The sequence below is a fragment of the Pyrus communis genome, chromosome 3 (assembly GCF_963583255.1).
Source record: "Pyrus communis chromosome 3, drPyrComm1.1, whole genome shotgun sequence".
NCBI lineage: Eukaryota > Viridiplantae > Streptophyta > Magnoliopsida > Rosales > Rosaceae > Pyrus > Pyrus communis.
This window is the reverse complement of record NC_084805.1, coordinates 471,730-495,322: the sequence shown is the minus strand read 5'-3', so window position 1 is coordinate 495,322 and position 23,593 is coordinate 471,730. Positions and strand designations below refer to the sequence as shown.

The 23,593-nt window shown below is 38.4% G+C and overlaps 2 protein-coding genes across 2 annotated transcripts; both read left to right on the top strand.

Annotated features, from left to right (window-relative positions):
- Nucleotides 1–8,954: 8,954 nt before the first annotated feature.
- LOC137727356 (loganic acid O-methyltransferase-like) lies at nucleotides 8,955–11,933 on the top strand. The gene is made up of 3 exons (XM_068466221.1): nucleotides 8,955–9,068; nucleotides 10,539–11,192; nucleotides 11,592–11,933. The coding sequence occupies exons 1-3, from the start codon at nucleotides 8,973–8,975 to the stop codon at nucleotides 11,931–11,933; spliced, it is 1,092 nt and encodes a 363-aa protein (XP_068322322.1). The 5' UTR covers nucleotides 8,955–8,972.
- A 3,235-nt stretch (nucleotides 11,934–15,168) lies between these two features.
- On the top strand, nucleotides 15,169–22,643 carry LOC137727748 (dolichyl-diphosphooligosaccharide--protein glycosyltransferase subunit DAD1). The gene is made up of 5 exons (XM_068466565.1): nucleotides 15,169–15,349; nucleotides 15,452–15,499; nucleotides 21,847–21,934; nucleotides 22,032–22,075; nucleotides 22,267–22,643. Exons 1-5 carry the CDS (start codon nucleotides 15,254–15,256, stop codon nucleotides 22,348–22,350), a joined length of 360 nt encoding a protein of 119 aa, XP_068322666.1. The 5' UTR covers nucleotides 15,169–15,253; the 3' UTR covers nucleotides 22,351–22,643.
- Nucleotides 22,644–23,593: the final 950 nt, after the last annotated feature.

Below are 23,593 nucleotides of genomic sequence, written 5' to 3'. Positions count from 1 at the left end.
TCCAAGCTAGCATAATGGACCAAAAATTCACGATTCTCGAGAGGTGAATTCTCTCTTCAAAGACACTTCTGTAATCTATAATTTCCTCATGAGTTAGATAGAATAAATAGGCGATAATCGGATTCACGATAGGCTTTTTAGGTGCCTGTGTCGTGGGTTTCTTCTTCCGGGGGTGTGAATCTTTTGAACCGAGAGGTATGCCACGCTTTTATGTAAGGGCAGATGATTGGCTAGCTATTAATGTACGTGGATCGGCCAAAGTGGTGTCTCGGGCCTCCAGGAGGGAAGTCCGTCGTACATTTGGTACATTCATCTTTGCAGACACATCCACAGCTGGAATATGTGATCTTGTCACTCACTCTAGATTGGTAAAAGCATCTGGCATGTTATGAGGTATGCTCTGAAGATCTAATATACGTTGCACTTCAGTTCAGACTGAGCAGCGCGGGGATCTAAATGAGACAAAGTGGGAGTTGTCCACGATAATTCGCGTTGTTCTTCAAGAACGATGACATTCTTATCCCCTCTAAATGCGAGAAGATTGTCTCATAGAAGTGACAATCCGCGAAACGAGCGATAAACAGATCACCTTTCAAAGGTTCTAAGTAATAAATAATCGAAGGAGAATCATATCCGACATGGATTTCCATCATTCGCTGAGGCCTTATTTTTGTACATAAGGGCGGCAAAATCGGTACATAAATTGCACAACCAAAAATGTATAGATGCGATATGTCGGGTTCGTATCCAGTAACCAATTGAAGAGCACTATATGGTTGGGTCGCAATAGGCCTCAGGCAGATCAACATGGCTACGTGTAATATTGTATAGCCCTAAGCAGTGATCGGAAGCTTGGTACGTATGACCAACGATCGAGCAATCATTTGTAAGCGTTTAATGAATGCCTCTGCAAGATCGTTCTGGGTATGAACATCAAGTACTGTATGTTCAACTTCAACCCCAACCGACATGCAATAGTCATCAAAAGTTTTATATGTATTCTCCAGCATTATCCAATCGAATAGATTTGATCGGATAATCAGGGTGGTGAGCCCTGAGCTTGATAACCTGAGCCAACAGTTTGGAGAATGCATTGTTCCTTGTGGACAACAAGCACACGTGTGACCAACGTGTGGAAGCGTTAACGAAAACCATAAAATATCTAAATGGTCTGCAGGGAAAGTGATTCGGTCCACAAATGTCCCCCTGAATCCTTTGTAGAAAAATAGGAGGATTCAACCGAATTTTGTCATAAGAAGGCTTAATAATTAGCTTTCCTATGTAGCAAGTTTGACATGTGATTCCTTGAATTAAACCTAAACTTCGGGTTAGTGGATGCCCATGTGATGATTTGAGGATACGGCACACCGCTATTCGTCCAGGGTGTCCCAAACGATCATGCCAAAGTGTAATTTCATGCGTGGTCCCAGAAGTAGGGTCGGCCACATAGTGGCTTTCGATAGGGCTTATGGTTGTAGTATACAGACCATTAAGGATACACTTCATCTTCTCAAGAACACGCTTTTGGCTATATTCGTAGGAAGTTATGCACATAAATTCAACTCCATTTTCTACATAGGTTTTAGCATGATAATTATTATCTCTAATGTCTTTGGAACTCAACAACGTTTTTTTGGAACGTGGAGAATAGAGTGTCTCGTCAATGGTCAAAATTGTACCATTGGACAACATTATACATGCCTTGCCATATCCTTCGATCTGGTTGGATGGGTTTGAGAGGGTTGTCAGAGGTGCATTCTTAGGTATGAAGTTAGTGAAATAGATGCATTCACGCAAAACAGTGTGTGTGATTGCACTATTTATCAAACAACTAACTTTCCCACTGGTCATACCTAGAAATAAAAATTAATTTGAATCAGTCACATGCATATAAGTTTGAAAACTTAAATCCATTCAATTAAATTTTTTCGAGAAAAAGTTTATGAACTTCAGGTTCATAGTACCTATAAACAAACACATATATATACATAAATATGCAACAAGAAAATATGTGAATAGAACTTCAGGTCTATAATTATAATTGAATTAATTATATGGACTTCGGACCAAATTTAAATTGTGGGTGAAAAATTATAAAATCGATAAGGCCTAAAAAAAAAAGGCAATTAAATTCGGGACCTACAATAATGGGCCAAAGACCATAAGTGGACTGAGTAAGTTATACCGTGTAGCCCTGGCCCAAAAATTGGGCTGGGTATAATGTGGGTCGAGCCAACAGAAAAGGATGCAAGCTTTTCTGGGCTGTAGGAGCAGGCCCAACCTTATGGGCAAGATCTAAGAGGGCTCTGAATGGCACAGATCCGCTGCTTCGCAACGTAAATGATCCTGGGGATGCGATCTAGTGCATCAGGGTGCAGAAAACACCGAGAGTCCTACGGGGGCTGGGTTCTACTACAGTGAGGACACGAGGACACCAAAGCCCAATTAGGCTGGTGTAGCGAGTAGGTTTAGGGTAAACAGCAACTGGGTTTGGTTCGCAAGCCCAAAAAAAAAATTATACATATAGGCCGAGAAGGGTCCAAGCCCAAAAGGCTGTGGGTCAAACCAAACACAAATCCCAGCCATGCTGGGTGGCGCATCAGAGAAGATGCTTAGCGCCACCGCTTCTGGCGACCGTGTCTGGGTTTGTAGGACTCAGGGCGAGTCACGGTGGTCGTTGACGACCATGATGGTAGACAGAGATGGTTTAATCTCAACGTTTCAATAACCAAACCCTAGAAAAATTCAATCGGATTTTCAAAAAAAATCCAATGAGATTCAAGTGAATCTTGGTCCAATTTCTGTCGGGGATGACTTCCAGTCATCGGGGAGGGAGCCATGGTATTTGGGCATGGCTGCAAGCCATACGTCACGACGGTTTAAAAGGGTGACGTTGTCTAGGCATCGGGTTTAGGGTTTGGGTTCTCGGCTCGGGGAAGGGAGCCTATCGACATAAATGGGTGTTCAACGAAATACTAAAAAAATTCTTTACAATTTTTTCAATTCTAGATTAATTCAATGCATATTCATATAAATAATTTAATGCATGGACGGATATTTGATGCATTTTGTGGCAATATCAAATTCACATAATTCAACAATTATAGATATAATGCATACATGATTTATGTAGAATCTAAAATTCGAAAAACGTAAAGTTGAGTCATGCATTATAGTGAATGTTCATGCTATCAGAGCTGCAAAAATATCGAGATAAAAACCGTTGTTTTGAAAGAACCTGATTGCATGATGATATTGATAAACTGGTTTGATGCAGAAAATTTCCACATCAGATTCCTAGCGCAGCGGCAGGAGCGTGCTGATAACGTGTTGTGGCCTATATTTAACTGACAGAGGAGATGGGGTTGACGGCACAAAGAAAATATAGAGAGAGATGTGTTTGTAGGATTGTGTAGATGATATGTTATTCCCCTTACGCAATGCCTTTATTTTTAGTAATAAGAGAGAGAATAAATTATTCTCCTCCAAGGAATACAAGTCCTAATATGAAAGAATAACTAGAATAAAATCTAATCTAGGATTTACACAATCACACTTAAATAAGAAGTTTATAATACAAAGGCCAAAAAAAAGAAAAGGAAAACTAATGAAAATGGCTTGAAAATTTTGAGTTTTAATGATAAGGACAAAATAAAGGGTAAAGTGAATAGTACCATAATTGACTTTTTAGTGTAAAAATATGATTTTTCGTTAAAGTAAGCAGTACCGTAGACTTTTCGTTAAAACTCCCAACAAAAAAAGGATTTTGACCTACAAAAGTATTATAAAATATAAGATAGTAATAAAAAAAGAAAAAGAAAACTAATGAAAAGGGCTTGAAAACTTTGAGCTTTAACGATAAGGACAAAATAAAGGGTAAAGTGAATAGTACCAAGTTTGACTTTTTAGTGTAAAAATGTGGTTTTTGGTTAAAGTGAACAGTACTGCGGGCTTTTCGTTAAAGTTTCCTATAAAAAAAAGGAGGGGTGTGGTGAAGGCACGGGAACCCTAGCCTAAGGCCTAGGGTTTGAAATTCAAATAAAAAACTAATAAAGAAGAGAGAGGCTGCCAGCAAACAGGCGTGGGCATCCTCTCTTCCTTGGGCTTGGCAACTAAACAAAAGCAGAAATAACAAAGAAAATGGGCGTGGGCCTCATCTTTTTTGGGCCTAACAACCTTCTTAAAAAAAATATGAGAAATGAGTTTTGGGCTGCCACTTAAAAGAGAAAATGTGGAGCTTTGTTATTTTGACAACTTGGCTACTAGCAAGGTACCTTCTTCGGCAACTCTCTTTGACTGGAGACTTGGGGGACTTCTACTATATGCTACTACATTTCGGTACTTAGAAGTTTCGTGATTACTCGGTGACTTGAATTTTTCAATTTCCAAACCGAGAAGCTTTCCTTACTTAGGAATTTAGGGGAGCACTATTTATACCATACTTACCCAATCCCGAAATTACCAAGCACCGGTCAATTTTATACCTTTAAGGGCCCATTGAGAGGTTCATGTTGAGGCACCCCTGCCGAAGCACGAGAGTTTCCCTCCACTTAGAAGGCCAATTACAGCATGACACATGTCGACAACAGAATAAAACTCATAGAGTCCCACATTGACCGCGAACAAAAACTGGAGACTCTCCTCAACTATAAAAGAAGATCATTCTCCTACAATTAATCCCTAATGTCATTATTGTACTTAAACTAGCCAAGTTGTTATTTTGACAACTTGGCTACTAGCAAGGTACCTTCTTCGGCAACTCTCTTTGACTGGAGACTTGGGGGACTTCTACTATATGCTACTACATTTCGGTACTTAGAAGTTTCGTGATTACTCAGTGACTTGAATTTTTCAATTTCCAAACCGAGAAGCTTTCCTCACTCAGGAATTTAGGGGAGCACTATTTATACCATACTTACCCAATCCTGAAATTACCAAGCACCGGTCAATTTTATACCTTTAAGGGCCCATTGAGAGGTTCATGTTGAGGCACCCCTGCCGAAGCACGAGAGTTTCCCTCCACTCAGGAGGCCAATTACAGCTTGACACATGTCGACAACAGAATAAAACTCATAGAGTCCCACATTGACTGCGAACAAAAGCTGGACACTCTCCTCAACTATAAAAGAAGATCATTCTCCTACAATTAATCCCTAATGTCATTATTGTACTTAAACTAGCCAAGTTGTTCTTTTGACAACTTGGCTACTAGCAAGGTACCTTCTTCGGCAACTCTCTTTGACTGGAGACTTGGGGGACTTCTACTATATGCTACTACATTTCGGTACTTAGAAGTATTGTGATTACTCGGTGACTTGAATTTTTCAATTTCCAAACCGAGAAGCTTTCCTCACTCAGGAATTTAGGGGAGCACTATTTATACCATACTTACCCAATCCCGAAATTACCAAGCACCGGTTAATTTTATACCTTTAAGGGCCCATTGAGAGGTTCATGTTGAGGCACCCCTGTCGAAGCACGAGAGTTTCCCTCCACTCAGGAGGCCAATTACAGCATGACACATGTCGACAATAGAATAAAACTCATAGAGTCCCACATTGACCGCGAACAAAAGCTGGAGACTCTCCTCAACTATAAAAGAAGATCATTCTCCTACAATTAATCCCTAATGTCATTATTGTACTTAAACTAGTCATTAGAACCCACTGATGATGATTATACTTAAACTTATGTATTTGTGTAAACCCTTCACTATTAATAAGAACTCCTTTACTCCGTGGACATAGCCAGACTTAGGGTGAACCACGTACATCTTGTGTTTGCTTCCCTATCTCTATCGCTTTATATATTATTATCACTAGGTGACCAAAACAACCGAACAAAGGTCACAAATTTGACACTTAACGTTGTTCCAAAGTCTTCACTAATTTTGTACATCAACAATTCTCATCTCTCTTTCAAGGACCATACGCGCTTTATAATACCTCATGCAATAATTGACAACTGGCCTTCTTAACAAATTCTCCTAATAACAAGTAAAACCCTCAATTACAACTAACTTGACTCTTAATTTGTGATTAAGATAATCACAATCCTAAGTCATAACATTGCCCTTTCCTTGAAGAAGAGACTTTAATTGATTATCACGTTCTGGTACAATGTTACTTTCATTATAGGATATTTGAATGTCTAGTGATATTATTATTCACTGGTAATCTTGTGAGTTAATATCTCAAGTTTAGATCACATGTAGGTGACTACATGTAATATTTGTGTTAAGCTCGATACTTATAAGTTATGGCTTACTTTCTTTTCTTTTCTTTTTTTTTCTTCTTTTTTTTAAGTTCTGCGTGCGGGGAATTGTTAATGAAGAGAAAGTAGAATCATTTAATCTATCTAATTATTTCATGTCATCCAAAGAACTGGAAGCTGCTATAGAATGAAATGGACGCTTTAGCGTGGAGAGATGGGAAAATTTGCTTCATTTCGCCACACATGACATTGTCTATATTATTCCTCACTACCTGCATCTCAAGTGAGAGCTACAGTGGAGGGACTCATCAAGCAGCGATTTGGAAACGAATTCTTGGACGAGCTCTTTGACTTGTATGGTAAAACACTTGCAGAGCAATCCGTTGTAGTGGCTGCAGGGAAGGCAACGCAAGGCAAATTGGCTTGAACATGGTGCTGTGTTGTTGGTATTTATTTTAGGACTATTGTTTCTTCTTTGTGCTTCTGTCTTATTTACTAATAAGGCTTCATTGCTTTCAATCTGTCTTGTGTCACGTAAGCAAAACTCACTTTTTGGGCGTGAAAAAAAAAAATGAAAAAGAAAGAAGGGTTGAAACCTACGATGCACGAACATGGGGGAAAAGCAGCGTATTCCATATTGGACACACGAGGATACGGATACGCATAAGATACGGGTGGATACGCGCCCGATACGTATCGGAGTAAATGGATACGTTGTTGAACAATGAGATACGCGTATCGTACTGTGGAGATATGGGTATCCCACTTTTCAGATACGTTTCAACTAAAATCGGAGGATAATCAGAATCGTGCTTGATTGAAATTAGCTAAACTAAAATTCGGATTTACCTAATTTTCCTCGCTTGAACCTTAGAAATCAGAATCGTGCTTGACCGTCGTCTGCAACTACTCCGTCGTCTCTGTCGTCTCCATCTGCAACAGCTGGTGAGAGCTATTCGAAGCTTACTCCTCTGCTTCACTGATCATTGAAATATTCAAAGCTTAACTGATTCCTCGAGGTAAAACCCATCTCTGAAACTACAAGCCCCTTTTGCTTTGCTTTTCTCATCTCTGAAACTAAAAGCCTTATGCCTTTCTGATCTCTATTTTTAACTTTTTGTATATGATGATAATAATAATAATATTGTATTTTGTATATTATAAGATATTATTCTGAAGTGGATTGAGCTCTTATTGTTTATATGTTTTTTTAATTTTCTCGAAACTATTCATTTTAATTTTTCAAAGTTTGAAGACTATTTGCTTGTTGGATGGACTATCTTTCTAGTTGTTTGAAGTTTATTGAAATAAATTTGAACTTGAGTAATAAATTTGAAAGCTTATTTTATAAAATTTTAGATTTATTTATTTATATTTTTAATTACCGTATCCCTAACGTATCGTGTCTTCATTTTTAGAAATTTAACGTGTCGCCGTGTCGTATCGTGTCGTATCCCTGTATCCATATCCATGTCCATGCATCCTAGGTTGAAACCCTAAACCGGCCGGTGTCCTCCCTCCGTGAAAAATTGGGGGTTTCAACCCGTGGCGCACTCTCTCTCTCTCTTTCCCCTTCGCCTGAACTATCGTCGGAAAGAAGATGGTGTCTTGAGCTCTGCTTGGTGACGATGTGGTGGAACCGCAAATTGGTTATGTCCACACGGATTATGTCTTTACATTTGGTGGAACCACAATATCTTGGAGGTCTACTAAGACTACTAAGCAAACTTTAGTTGCTACATCTTTAAACCATGTTGAGATACTTGTCCTCTATGAGGCTGCTCGTGAGTGTACACGACTTAGAGCCGTTGTTGAGCATATTCAAAGCACTTGTGGATTGTCGTCACTCGTTGACATCCCAACAACGATAGTTGAAGATAATATTGCATGTAAAGAGCAAACTTGAAAAGGATACATCAAGAGAGACCATACCAAGCACATTGCGTCAAAGTTATTTTTATGAAATTTTTCAGAGGAATTGAAATGTGTAAATTGCCCGAATTATGCAACTTGCAGTCTAATTAAGCAGAATGCATGCATAAGTATGATTTCTTTTTGCCACTACGGTAAAACATCCTATTGTAATTACCTTTGATGTGTTTGATTTTCTTCCTGTTAGGATTTATTTCATGTTAGAATTTAATTTTATTGTAATTAGGACTTGTTTAGGATTTGTTTTCTATTAATCGGATTTGTTTCCCATTAGTAGGATTTGTTTTCTATTAATCGGATTTTATTGTAATTAGGACTTGTTTAGGATTTGTTTTCTATTAATCGGATTTGTTTCCCATTAGTAGGATTTGTTTTCTATTAATCGGATTTGTTTCCCATTAGTAGGATTTGTTTCCTATTAGTACGTAGGATTTGTTTTCATTAGAATTAACTTCTCTTCTTTATCTATAACCTTTGTACACTATATATTGGCCTCCAAATAAGTTAGAATATACATAAAAAAATTCCTACAGGCACCAAATTTTAGCAGCCCCATATATACAAGGTCTATTACTCGGCTTGAATAGGTGAGTTGTCCCCTACCATGTAATTACGTTTTGTTTTTTTGTTTATCATATGACACATACTACTGTGCATGCAGAGTTCTTGACGACACATTGTACGCATGCAGTTGCCAGTTGGGTTGGGGATGCAAATAAAATACCAGGCACATAATCAAAAACAAGAAACTGATTTTCATTTCACTAAACGCATATATACAACTTGATAATATTCAGAGAGAGAGAGAGAGAGAGAGAGAGAGAGAGATGGCAGCAACAGAGGAAAACAGCAAAATCTGTGAAGCTTATCCAATGAAAGGTGGAGATGGACCAACGGGCTATGCTAACAACTCCGTTTACCAGGTTTCTTCATTTCACTATGAATCTCTCTTAAGTGCATTTGGCTAGACTTTGTCAGAATCAATTAATATTCTAATTTTTGGGGACAGAAATAGTTACCTCTTCTGCAGTTTAAAACTACACATATTGACATACACTAGATAGAAATAATATATAACCTATTCTCATCAGTCCTCCGCTAGGATTTGCTTCTAGTGGGTGCTCTGGTTTGATGATCCTTTCTCTGAACATTGTTCGTCTAGTGCTTACCTTATTTTTTCCCCTTCTATTTTGGGGTTGTCGGGTGGTAGCTGCTTGCCTTGTTTTGAACGCCTCCTTATGGAAAGCGGAAAAACAAGTAACGTACGTGGTGTACAGTGTACTATTATTCTTCGTCTTATAATAAGAGTGAATGACATGGTTGATATGTCTAACTTCTAAGGTACATGATATCACTCAATACTATAGTCTGATGGTATTCCTCTTCACTTTGCACTTTGATGAGAAGTCTTCGGTTCAAATCTCGTGGATGGTAAATTCGATACCAAATTAAGCTGATCATTGTGTGGCTTTGCCAAACTCCTCCTTCCCTTGATATAAAAATATCAATGTACTAAAAAAAATCTTCTAAGGTATATTCATTAATTAAAAAATACACACGTACGTTTTTATTTGAGAGGAACAATAACGTCTTGTGGCGTGTTTGGAGTACACCGAAAAACTTTCCCTTTCACTTGTTAATTAGGCCAAAGAAATGTAAAATGCAATTGATAAAGGCTTATAGTCTTATAGGCACATATATATCAGAGTAGCAAACTTTAGTCAATCCATGGCAAACATGCTTATTTATCTTGTACCTCCAAACATAAATTATAAATATGTTAATATATATAAAGTGGTCTGCAGACTAAAATCGGAAATAATTAATTCTTGGCTTTTTAGATAAAATGGTCTTGAGATTGGGATAACTATTGCTTTGGTCTCTGAGATGTGAAACTAATAGAAGTGGTTCCTAAATTTGTCCACCATCAATCATTTTGGTTCTTATTTAACAAAAAATTTCATGAAATGATCAAATATGATTGATAGGGGACAAACTTAGGGACTACTTCTATTGATTTTCAAATCTTAGGGAACCAAAGTGAGGAGCTATGACAATCTCAGTGGCCATTTTAGCTAAAAAAACCTTTATTCTTTGATCTCATTGTACGCATAGAATATGTACATTGCCAAAACGAATTGAGTAATTAAGAAACAATTTAATTGGTTGCTAGTAATTAGCTATTCACTGTTATAAACATATATGTAATGTTCATTATTTAGTAATGTATAATAAACTGACCATTGCTTGGCTCTTTACGCATAAGCAGTCATTCAAACCAACATTAATTTATACAAAAATATCTCCTTGAAACCACACCAGAAAGAAAAAAAAAAGTTCTGGATTCCTTCTAGATTCAAATAAATGTAACACCAACGTTTCTCCTTGTGCAGAGAGGAGGTGCGGATGCTTCCAAACAATTTGTAAACAAGGCAATTGCAGAGCTTGAACTAGAAACCTTGTTATCTTCCAAGACCTTTAGAATTGCAGATTTGGGTTGCTCTGTTGGCCCCAATACATTTTTTTCAGTGGAAAACGTAATTGAAGCTCTGCAGTTGAAATGCAAATCCCTAGGGTTGAATTCCCAAATACCCGAATTTCAGGTTTTCTTTAATGATCATGCCTCTAATGATTTTAACTTGCTCTTCAACTCCCTCCCACACAACCGGCAATACTATGCCGCGGGTGTGCCAGGTTCCTTCCATGGTCGGCTATTTCCTAGTAGTTCCATCCACCTTTTTCACTCTTCCTTTTCCATTCCATGGATTTCTCGAGTCCCAAAAGAGGTAGTGGATAAAAACAGCCCTGCGTGGAATAAAGGTCGAATCTTTTACTCAGATGCCACTGATGAAGTGTTAAGGGCTTATGAAGCCCAAAATGTTGAGGACATGGAGTGCTTCCTGAATGCGAGGGCACAAGAGATTGTGAATGAAGGACTCATGGTACTTATCATTCCAGGTCGCCAGGACGATACCCCTCATTCTCAATCTCTGCCGAATATGCTCTTTCAAATTTTGGGATCATGCCTCATGGAGATGGCTAGGAAGGTAAGAGATTAATTGTAAACTGATCTTAGTGTTGTATTAAACTACTATTTATAGTTCATCATCTTCCTTATGTGTAGTCATCTAAATAATGTAATCTTTGTTTCTCCAAAAATGAAATCTAATCTTTGTAAATTAAAAATTTAGAACTAAAAGAAGACTTTAATTGATTACCACGCTCTGGTACAATGTTTCTTTATTACAAGATGTCTAGTGATATTCTTATCCACTTGTAGTCTAGCTACTAGGGAGTTCAAGTCTCAGGTTTAGATCATGTGTGGGTGAGTACATATAATATTTAGGTTGAGTTCGATACTTATAAATTATGGCTTACCTATTGTGTTATCATTAGATATTTATGGTTTTTCCTTTGTTTTGTTTTTTTTGAATTTATGCATGCAGGGAATTGTTGATGAAGAGAAAGTAGATTCATTTAATATACCTAATTATTTCATGTCATCCAAAGAACTAGAAGCTGCTATGGAACGAAATGGACGCTTTAGCGTGGAAAGATGGGAAAATTTGCATCATTTTGCCGCGCATGACATTGTCTATAATATTCCTCAACTACTTGCATCTCAAGTGAGAGCTACAATGGAGGGACTCATCAAGCAGCATTTTGGAGACGAAATCTTGGACGAGCTCTTTGACTTGTATGGTAAAAGACTTGCAGAGCAACAATCCGTTGTAGTGGCAGGGAAGGCAATGGTCTATCTTGTTGTGCTTAAACGCAAGGCAAATTGACTTGACCATTGTGCTGTGTTGCTATTTATTTTGAGACGACAGTTTCTTCTTTGTGTTTATATCTGATTTACTAAGAAGTACGTGTGACAAGTTTCAATATTATAGACGAGTTTTGACTTCCTACTGTCATGTCATTCTTCATTTGTGTGTGGAAAAGCAAAAAAAATCAAAAGAAAAAAGGTTATGTCTTTACCGTTGTTAGAACCACAATATCTTGAAGGTTTACTAAGTAGACTTTAGTTGTTACGTATTCGAACCATGTTGAGATATTCTCCTTGAGCATATTCGAAGCACTTTGTGGAATGTCCTCCGTCGTTGACGTCCCAACAAGGATATTTGAAGATAATGTAAAGATTAAATTCCGAAAGGATGCATTAAAGGAGACCATACCAAACATATTGTATTGATATTCTTTTCTCTTAGTAGCAACTAGAGCATCATAATATAGTAGCAACTAGAGCATCATAATATCGAAATCAAGCGAATTCATTCCCATGACAACCTCGCAGATCTCTTCCCCAACTAATTACCGAAGTCCAGTTTTTTGAAGCTTGTCCAAGGAATTGAAATGTGTAAATTGTTCGAATTATGCCACTTGAAATTTAATTAAGGAGTTTTGTCGAACTCAAAGGGAGTATCTGGTAGAGACCTAGTTGACCTTAATGTACTTCTTTCCCCTTAGTTCAGAAGCATTTGTACCATTTTGATTTGTTAACTTGACAAGGTTTTAACGATGCACCTATCATAATTTGGTCATACCCTGGTGTGAGCATTAATCGCAGTTTGTTTTCTTCAAGCATTGACTTTGCACTTCTCACCTTTTTCACTAAGACTTGGGTGCTTTGGCTTTTACTATTTTCAGGATTTTGTGAGTTTATGTTCTTTAATGCAACCTTAATTTAGATTCGTGTGTATAACTGCTAGGGATGGGCCAATACTCATTGGTTATGGGTAACCGCGGTTATCCGTCTATTTCAATTTGACGGTTACGGTTATGGGTAACCGTTTAGATAAATAAACGGTTATGGGTATAACCGTTTACCCGTGAAATTTAAATGAGCAGTTATGAGTATTACCCGTGGTTATAAACAAGTATCCATTTAACCATTTATTTTAATACATGTAAAACTAAAAATTAGTATCCCGATATATATTTGGTTATAAAGGGCCATATAATATATATATATATATATATATATATATATATATTTATGCCTCATTTGAGAGAAAAATATAGTTGATAGAACGGGTTAATGTTTAATATATGTAATTGAATGTGCTAAAGTATTAGAGTGCTCGACAATTTTGTTTTGGAGTCTTCTGGAGTTTTGACTAATTCAAGATAATGATTACCTTGAGTATTTAGAAACATGTTATTATTAGATGATGCGTACATATATATATATATATATATATATTTAATTGGCCTCGAGTTTTCAATAAATATTTGACCCCAAAATTAGAAATCGATTAAATGGCTTGGATCATGAACATAAGTTTCTAAATAAAAATCCAAATATTTATCAAATTAGCTTACACACACACACACACACACATATATATATGTATATGTATATGTATATATATATATGTATATGTATATGTGTATATATATGTATATGTATATGTGTATATATATGTATATGTATATGTGTATATATATGTATATGTATATGTGTATATATATGTCTATGTATATGTGTATATATATGTCTATGTATATGTGTATATATATGTATATGTATATGTATATGTGTATATATATGTATATGTATATATACGTATATGTATACAAGAATATTAATTAACCTACAACCATGCATGATTCTTGTAATAGATTGACCGTCAAATAATTGGGAGACATCACATATTCATAAGTAATATTGCCGTTAATATAAAAATACATGTTAAATGTACTTATAACGGTATTTAATAGTTAGAAAAAAGAAAATTATGACAAATTTCTTTTTAATTTTCAAGTTGTTAAAAAAATAGGTAGACGGATAAAACAAAAATGTAAATGGGTATGCGGTTATAGGTAAATGGGTATGCGGTTATGGGTATGGTTAACCGTTTATAAACGGTTATGGGTATGGGTATACCCGTTTATGTAAATACCCAACGGGTAAACGATTATGTGGGTAAAAACTTAAACAATTATGGGTAAATAACTACGGTTACCCGTCCGCCATAATCGTTGCCTATCCCTAATAACTGCTTATGTAGTTTGAAGACTTTAACAGTTATCTGAGAACACCTGATGCAACTACATCTTGAGCTTTACACACTTAAAAAGGGATGTTGTAGTTAATATTATTTTGAAGTTTGATTGTGTAAATCTAGAAGTAGGATTCTAAGCAGATTTGGGAATCAAATCCCCTTATGACTTGTATTACTTGGTTAGAACGAGTAAGTCCATGTAATTAATATAAAACAAATACACAAGACCATAAGGAACAAACAAGTAATTACAAACCATGAGCTCCCTCCTCTCCCTCTCCCCCTCACTCGCCCTATGTCTCTCTCTGTCTCTCATCGTCCTCATTCTCTAAATTTTCCTTCAACACTTAGAATCGTGCACTAAAATATGGAAAGCATTGTGGTCTAGATTCCAATATCTATAGTTACTAGGGAGAATGGAAGATTCGACTTTATTATAAGGCTTGCTGTCACCACGGCTGCTCTTGGCGCTGCCATTGCCATGGGGTCTAGCGATTGGAGTATGATTTTCCCTTCTCTTTTTTTCTCTCTCCTTCCCTCCCTTTCTATTTGAACGGTCACGGTTAAACCACGTCAACATATTATATTAGATACAAAGAAAAAGACAAAATAGATAATGTGAGAGGAGGGGATGAAAATGGATGAGAAGAGGAGAGGAGAAAATCCTAATCCCTAGCAATTAGACTTTTTTTTTCTTCACACAGCTTTTCCAATTCCACACGACTAAAAATGAACCCAATCAAACTTGAATCCGATTGAAGTTGAATGAAACCCAATTCAAACCCAAATTATGAAAATTTGGTTGACCTTCCAACCCATCCGAGAATAAAACAAGAGAGATTCTGAATTGGGTTGGATTTAAACAAAAAGGAAGCCCATCTTGGCCCAACTAGAATTTCAACAAAATTGAAGATGAGAGATTTTGAAGAAGCCCACCCAAATCACCCAAAGCATTGCACATTTACGTAAAATGACAATAATGTCCCCAAACCATTTAGGTCGAAAGACCAGTCCGTGCGTTGGATCTAGTAAACACTGCAAGTCTGAAAGCAGAGAGAGACAGAGAGGAAGACTGAACAAGAAGAAGAAGAGAGAGAAAAATGGGGAAAGCATCATCGTCGTCAACAGCCCAGGACGCGCTTGCCCTCTTCGATTCTTTCCGCTCTGCTTACTCCGCCACTCCCACCACTCTCAAGGTCTCCTTCTCTCTCCCCCTCTATCGCTAAGAATCCACAAACTGAAAGCAGAGAGAAGCTTAACCCAATTTTTCCTTTTTGTTTTGTGTGTTGGATTTCCAGATCATCGATCTCTATATTGGGTTTGCCGTATCCACAGCCCTCATCCAGGTAATTCCATCATCTCAATTTTAGTTTTGGGTGCCCAGAATATTCGGAAAGTTATCATTTTGCAGAGATCGCGATGCCCCCATTTCGATGCGATCTTCAGGAAATTGAGTTTTGTTTGTATTGATCTGAAACTAGTTACGGTCCAAATTTCGGTTGACAAGCATTTCTCTTTTCAAATAAAATGTTCGTTCTCAGTTTGGTCGTTGTGTTTCTATTTGAATTGAACTGAAAAGAGAAAAGATTAGTAATACAAGCTATATTTATCAAATGACAAAAAGCGACTTGCACCAGGGACCAAAATATGGTTTAGTCATTTCGCGTCAAGCTGTTCGTATCTATGTAAAACAAATATGTTCACATGACATGACATGGGGTTACTACCCAACATCGACCCTTTGACGAGATACTTCTAAAAGATTTTAGAATATGCGCGTGGCATATACATGATTTTAAACGTCTGTGCTCGCTTGTTTGCTGTGCGAAATGTTACTTTGTGTAATCATTTGTGTTATGGTAGTCGTAATTTTCCTAACATTAGTCTACTTCTTTAATTAAGGCACACTTACAATTTCTTTGTTTTTTTTATATATGAAATTTTCACCATTTAAAATTACTGTCTGGACTCTGCAAGCATGATTCGAGTACAAGTAACATGTTATTTTCTTGGTGTTAAGTAAGATGTTAGCTTAGACGAACATATGTTTGAGGTTCCGGTGGTTGTCTCTACATGTCTGACACCAACATGACCACCTTGTGGTGTCCATGTTTCATCTTAAGGTATATAAGAGTTCTTGTTTGGATACATGTCGTGGATCCATGCCACCACCCTCTTTCTGTTGAAAAACCCCTTTCACTGGACCTTGTTCTTTGATGTAACCAACGACAATAGACTAAACTAGCAAATATAGAAAACTTAGAAACACACAAGAATTATACTGGTTCGGCAGAACTTATGCCTACGTCCAGTTGTGATTTCCCTAGGTAGAGAAATCACCGCTTCTTTGATTAATAATAGAGATTACAGAACTTATGCAAACCCTAGAACTAATCTCAAACCTCTCTGCTGTTTGGCTGTTTTCTCTCTGCTGTAAATCAGCCTTGCCGCACCCTATTTATAGATATAGGGTTGGCTTACATGTCCTTTACAGATTATAATTCCTATTCTAAGTGGAATAGGAATTTAGACTTCCTTTCCAATTCCAAATAGACTTCTAGGATTTCTAATCTACATTGAATAAGGAAACTAAGATTCTTTCCTAGCCCTTTTAGGAGAAGAATTTGTGCACCCTTTCCCTAAAACAATCCTAAACAGAAAAGGACACAATTCTGACGAGCCAAAAACTAACAATCTCCACCTTGGTGAGTCAAACCAAGTCTTGATCGTTTGCACCCCAGAGTATCTTTGAACCTTCTTGAAGTAGCTCTGGAAAAACTTCAAGAGTCTTCACCTTGGCAACCTCCTTCTTGCCTCATTGCACCTCAGGTGAGGAGGTGCTCCACTTTAATCAATCAACGAGATTGATCAAGTTCAAACAATGCTTGAACTTCTTGGCCGGCACTATCTTTGTAAGGAAATCTGCGGCATTGTCATCCGTATGAACCTTTTCAATCCAAATTTCCTTAGACTCCACCCAATCTCTGATTCTGTGATATCTTGCTTCAATGTGCTTTGATCTTCCAGAAAAAACCTGATTCTTTGCCAAGTGAATGGCACTTTGACTATCACACTTAAGCTTCACACAATCTTGAGTGATTCCCATTTGACTTACCAAGCCACTAAGCCAAATTGCTTCCTTTCCAGCTTCGGCCAATGCAATATACTCTGCCTCTGTGGTCGATAAAGCTGTAATTGGTTGCAGTAGTGCCCTCCAACTGATTGGTCCTCCTGCGCATGTAAACACATAACCAGAAGTTGACCTTCTCTTGTCCAAGTCCCCTGCATAATCGGCATCCACATATCCTAACACCCCTGCATTTTCCTTTTGCTTCTCAAACATAATCCTTTGTCGCCAAGAACCCTTCAAATAACGCAAAATCCACTTGACTACATCCCAATGTTGCTTTCCTGGATTTGCCATGTATCTGGAAACGACACTGATTGCTTAAGCTATGTCAGGACGTGTGCATACCATTGCATACATGAGGCAGCCCACGGCATTAGCATAAGGCACCTTCTTCATTTCTTGTTGCTCTTCCTCGGACGTAGGACACTGTTGTCCACTTAACCTGAAGTGAGCTGCCAAAGGAGTCGAAACTACCTTTGCTTCTTGCATGTTGAACTTCTCAAGAACCTTCTGAATATACTTGGCTTGTGATATCCAAATCCTTCCAGCGGTCCTATCTCTCTGAATTTCCATGCCAAGGATCTTCTGTGCGGCACCTAGATCCTTCATGTCGAACTCCTCGCTCAACATCCTTTTCAAGTCTTGAATTCTAGACTTGTCTTGACAAGCAATTAACATGTCATCCACATATAGCAATAGCAATATGATCATCCCATCTTGGAACACATGATAGTACACACAACAGTCATACAAACACCTTCTAAAATTAATTTTCAGCATGAATGAATCAAACCTCTTGTACCACTGTCTTGGAGACTGTTTCAGGCCATACAGGGACTTCCTTAGCTGACATACTAGGTTTTCTTTCCCATATTCAACAAACCCTTCTGGTTGAGCCATGAATATCGTCTCCTCTAAATCCCCATGAAGAAACGCTGTCTTCACATCCATCTGCTCAATCTCCATGTCATGCTGAGCTGCCATTGCTAAAAGCAATCGGATAGAAGTATGCTTGACTACAGGTGAAAAAATCTCATCATAATCCACCCCTTCCTTTTGTGAGTACCCCTTAGCCACGAGCCTTGCTTTGAATCTCACGGCATCTTGTTCATGTAGTCCTTCCTTTTTCCTAAATACCCACTTGCATCCAACTAGCTTTCTGTCTTTGGGTTTAGGAACCAACTCCCAAACAGAGTTCTTGTAAAGAGACTCCATTTCCTCTGTCATAGCACTTATCCAACTATCTCGCTCATCACTTGCTATAGCTTCTCGATAAGTAGTCGGATCTCCTTGACTAATGTTAAGAGCATAATTAACTTCGTTTTTGGTCAAACCCAAACCTGTCAAGTTTCTTCTTGTTCCGCTTAGGTTTGTCCAGTGCTATGCATCTTTGGAATGCAGGTGGATTGTTGGGTGGAGTTTGACTCCTTTGGGATATCTGGCGGATTGGAGTACCTTCAATCTGCCCTGTTTCTTGCTCCACCTGATTCCTAACTGGTGAATGATGCTGATGCTCTTCTTCTTCCTCAAAACCATCAGATTCGGCCTCTTGCTCAATTTGCTCCACCTGAGCTTCTTCTTCATCTGAACTGATTAACGGAATCTTTGTTGCTTCAATTCCAGCATCATCCTTCTTCTCCCTACTGCTCTCGACTTTATTCAGAGGCATGGTTGTCTCATCAAAGACAACATCTCGACTGACAACCTTTTTCCTGTTGTTGAAATCCCAAAGCTTGAAACCCTTCACTCCTTTCTCAAAACCTAGGAATATGCAATGTATAGACTTCGGTTTGAGCTTGGACCTTTCATCACTTGGAATATGTGCATAAGCACTACAGCCGAACACCCTGAGCTTGGAATAATCCACCGGCTTCTCAGACCATACCTCTTCTGCACTCTTAAAACCGAGAACTGTAGATGGTGATCTGTTAATCAAATAACTTGCATGATTAACAGCCTCTGCCCAAAAACTATCAGGCAATCCTGCATGAAATCGCATGCTCCTTTCTCTCTCCATGAGAGTTCGGTTCATCCTCTCAGCAGCTCCATTTTGTTGGGGATTCTTCTTTACTGTGAAGTGCCTTATGATGCCTTCCTGCTTGCAGTAATCGGTGAACTCATTACTTATATATTCACCTCCATTGTCACTTCTCAGATACTTGATCTTTCTTCCAGTTTGATTCTTGGTTTCTGTTTTCCATTCCTTGAACTTTGCAAAAACCTCGGATTTCTGCTTCATGAAATAAATCCAAACCTTCCTAGAAAAATCATCCATGAAAGTAACAAAATACCTGGCTCCACCATTTGATTTAGTTGGAGCAGGACCCCAAACATCTGAGTGAATATAGCTGAGTTGCTCCTTACTTCGGCTATCTGCACTGCTACTTGCGAATGATACCTTTCTTTGCTTCCCAAGAACACAGTATTCACAAAAGTCCAGTTTGCAAGCTGACACGCCTTCCAACAGGCCTTGCTTGTGTAATTCTTGCAATCCCTTCTGGCTTATGTGCCCGAGCCTATGATGCCATAGTTCAGTCTTGTCTTCTATACTTTGATTTACAGAAACAGCTGCTCCCCCGACTATAGTGGTCCCAATTAACTTATACAACTTATTGGGTTGTAGGTCACCCCGCATTACCACTAGCGATCCTTTGGTTACCCTGAGTCTTCCTTTTTTAGACTTGTACCCATAACCGGCCTCATCTAAAGTACCCAAGGAAATCAAATTCTTTCTTAGTCTAGGGACATACCTGACGTTCCCTAAAGCTCGTATCATCCCATCGAACATTCTGATTCGAACAGTGCCGATTCCTCTTACAGGACATGAAGAATCATCCCCCATTAAGACTTCCCCGCTGCTGACTTCTTTGAAAGTATCGAACCCTTCTTTTACTGCACACATATGAAACGTGCATCCAGTATCCAAAATCCAATTGAAAGCCTTGGAGCCCGATGTTACCGAAAGAAGTTCCCCGTCACTCTCATGTTCGGTGACTGCACTAGCGGAACCTGAGCTTCCTTCCATCTTGGCTTTCTTTTCTTTCCAAATCTTGCAGTTCCTCTTCCAATGATCGGCTGAACCACATTCGAAGCAACCTTCCTTCTTTTCCTTTTTCTTCTTGGATTTTGACCTACCTCTGTTGCCAGTTTTCTCTTCTCTTGTCTTTTCCCGCCCCCTCTCCTTGCCTTTGGCATAAAGGCCTTGAGAGCTTTCAGTTATATCATCTAGTTTAGCATATGACTGAAGAGCTTGAATTACGTCTTCAAGCTTCAAGGACTCTTTTCCAAACATTAGAGTTGTTCGAAAGTGCTTGAAAGACGAAGGTAGAGACCTTAGCAGGATGATAGCCATATCATCATCTTTGTAAGTTTCTTCGACTTTCTGAAGATTAGCTATGCAATTCTGGAACCTGCATACGTGATCTTCAATATCACCTCCTTCTTCTAGTCGAAGCCCGAATAGTTCATCCTTTAGAAAAAGTTTATTGGACACGGTTTTTCCCATATAAACATTCTCCAATTTTTCCCATGCTTCCTGGGCAGACATCTTTTCGGTGATGTGTGACCGAACTGATCTTGTGAGATGGATCTCGATGGAACTCTTGGCCTTCTTGAGAACCTTATTCCATGCTGCTTCTGTCATGCTTTCCGGCTTCTTACCATCAAGTGCATCATCCAAATCCTGCTGTATCAGTACGTTCTTCATCATCCTTTGCCAGTCCGTGAAGTCATCCTTGCCGTCAAAGGGTTTTAACGCAGGTCCTTGATCCGCATTCATCTTCCCTTTTAACATCGTAGAACACCTTGATCCTAGCTCTTGATACCAATTGTTGAAAAACCCCTTTCACTGGACCTTGTTCTTTGATGTAACCAACGACAATAGACTAAACTAGCAAATATAGAAAACTTAGAAACACACAAGAATTATACTGGTTCGGCAGAACTTATGCCTACGTCCAGTTGTGATTTCCCTAGGTAGAGAAATCACCGCTTCTTTGATTAATAATAGAGATTACAGAACTTATGCAAACCCTAGAACTAATCTCAAACCTCTCTGCTGTTTGGCTGTTTTCTCTCTGCTGTAAATCAGCCTTGCCGCACCCTATTTATAGATATAGGGTTGGCTTACATGTCCTTTACAGATTATAATTCCTATTCTAAGTGGAATAGGAATTTAGACTTCCTTTCCAATTCCAAATAGACTTCTAGGATTTCTAATCTACATTGAATAAGGAAACTAAGATTCTTTCCTAGCCCTTTTAGGAGAAGAATTTGTGCACCCTTTCCCTAAAACAATCCTAAACAGAAAAGGACACAATTCTGACGAGCCAAAAACTAACACTTTCTAGAATCACGGGTCTGTTTTGTCAATGTTAGATTCACCATGTCCATCTTTGCGTCTATCACTTTAACATATTCTCTACCCAATACCTATTTTCTGATGATATCATGATGCTTGAAACACTACCAAAACAGAGCCTGAATGGTTTAAGTGAACGCCTGCGTTGCAGTGCTATAACAGTCCCTTAATCTTCATTTGGTCATCTATTTTGTTTTGAACAGGTAGTCTACATGGCTCTTGTTGGATCATTCCCATTCAACTCTTTTCTTTCTGGAGTACTTTCTTGCGTAGGGACAGCAGTCCTTGCTGGTAAGGGGATTATGTAGTTTATTTCTTTTTCAGGTGTAAATACATATTAGACGTGAGGAGATTAACTCTCAACCTGATTTTATTTATTTATTTGCAGTTTGTCTCCGTATTCAAGTGAACAAAGAAAACAAAGAATTTAAGGTACAGTGTCTTTCTTGTCCTTCTGTCGATTCGCAAATGGTTAGTTGCATCATTTTTGCACTCTAGACCAGCTTTTCATTCTCTACTGTCAGTTCTTCATCATAGATTGAGGATAATAAGTCAGTAGCATTGTTTTGCCATACCTTTCTCATCATATCCCATCATCCTGATCAATGCGTGTAAATCTGCAGGATTTAGCACCTGAACGGGCTTTTGCTGATTTTGTTCTCTGCAACGTGGTGCTGCATTTGGTGATCATGAATTTCCTTGGATAAATTAGCATATTTTCGTCGTGTTGGATACTGTTTCCTTCAAAATCGTGATAAGATTATGATCTTAAACGAGTTTTATGAATTTGATGTCACAACTCTTCTCGGAAAGATTTTCTTTTATCTGATATTATAAGTTTTGGTGTGTTTTAGAATTGCAAAAAACAAAATAAGGTAGTAAACAGAATCAGATTCATCATTGCAGGCAATTTCCCTTGTCCATCGGCATGGTGGAAATTTTTGTAAGACATCAGATTCGTCATGAACTATCAAAATATGTAAAACAGGAATTTGGAATCCACTTCATCTTCATGTCCAAAGCTAGTTTTGACCACAGTATCTGGATTAGATACAACACATGTTCATGAGCCTCCCAAATTTACACATTCAATCTTCAATATTATCACAAACACGCACATGGCCTCTTTCCTCCCTTTTTCTGCTCACTCGTAGGGGTCCAGACCCTCACAATGGGGTAGGGAGCCGACTGAACATCTTTGCCATTGGCAGGAACTTCGCCCCCATCCAGTCCCCAATTATTCTTCAGAAACACACCCCCAGATCGTAGATCCTGTGTGGCAAATACGATTAAGGATTCAGTATTTGATGCATGGACATCAAATCGATATCTTATTAGATTTATGAACTTGAAACAATTTGTCTACTGGAGTAGTTTAAACGACCACATGAATATCGTGAAATATTCGGAATGTTTGGTAACAAGGGGTGATCTCAGGGATGTGTTGTACCTTCGGGCGATCCACACCTCCTCGTATGGACTCTAGAAGTTGCATCTACACGAAATCCAGTCTCAGAGTTTCTAGTTTAGCAAGACATTCAAGACCCTTTGGCAACGACTTCAGTTCCATGCAGCTATCAAGGCGCATGTAATGCAGGTTGGCCATAACCCCTTTTCAACGGTTAATAGATTCAGTGAAAAACTGCAGATGAGTAAGATTTATAGAACATAGCAAATTAGTTCTAAGAAATTCCTCTTCGCCACTTGCCACTAAGAACAAGTAGTGAAGGAGCTTCATCTTTTGGATTGAGAGACATAGGTCCATCTCATCTCCTCCTTTGATATTCGTAATGCCAGTTCTAGTAAGCTGGGTCAAGTTCCCTAAAAGTCTTAACAAAGTTGCCTTCTGATGCAATGCACGTCATTACTCGCTGTTTCTGCAACGTACGAATACTTGACGGTGCCCTAGCCACATGTACATATCTGAAGTCCTTGTACTCTCTATCCGGG

Coding starts and splice junctions, on each gene's coding strand:
- LOC137727356 (XM_068466221.1), top strand. CDS start 8,973: ATGGCAGCAACAGAGGAAAACAGCAAAATCTGTGAAGCTTATCCAATG. Junction 9,069..10,538: donor CTAACAACTCCGTTTACCAG/GTTTCTTCATTT, acceptor CTCCTTGTGCAG/AGAGGAGGTGCGGATGCTTC. Junction 11,193..11,591: donor TCATGGAGATGGCTAGGAAG/GTAAGAGATTAA, acceptor TTATGCATGCAG/GGAATTGTTGATGAAGAGAA.
- LOC137727748 (XM_068466565.1), top strand. CDS start 15,254: ATGGGGAAAGCATCATCGTCGTCAACAGCCCAGGACGCGCTTGCCCTC. Junction 15,350..15,451: donor CCACTCCCACCACTCTCAAG/GTCTCCTTCTCT, acceptor TTGGATTTCCAG/ATCATCGATCTCTATATTGG. Junction 21,935..22,031: donor AGGGACAGCAGTCCTTGCTG/GTAAGGGGATTA, acceptor ATTTATTTGCAG/TTTGTCTCCGTATTCAAGTG.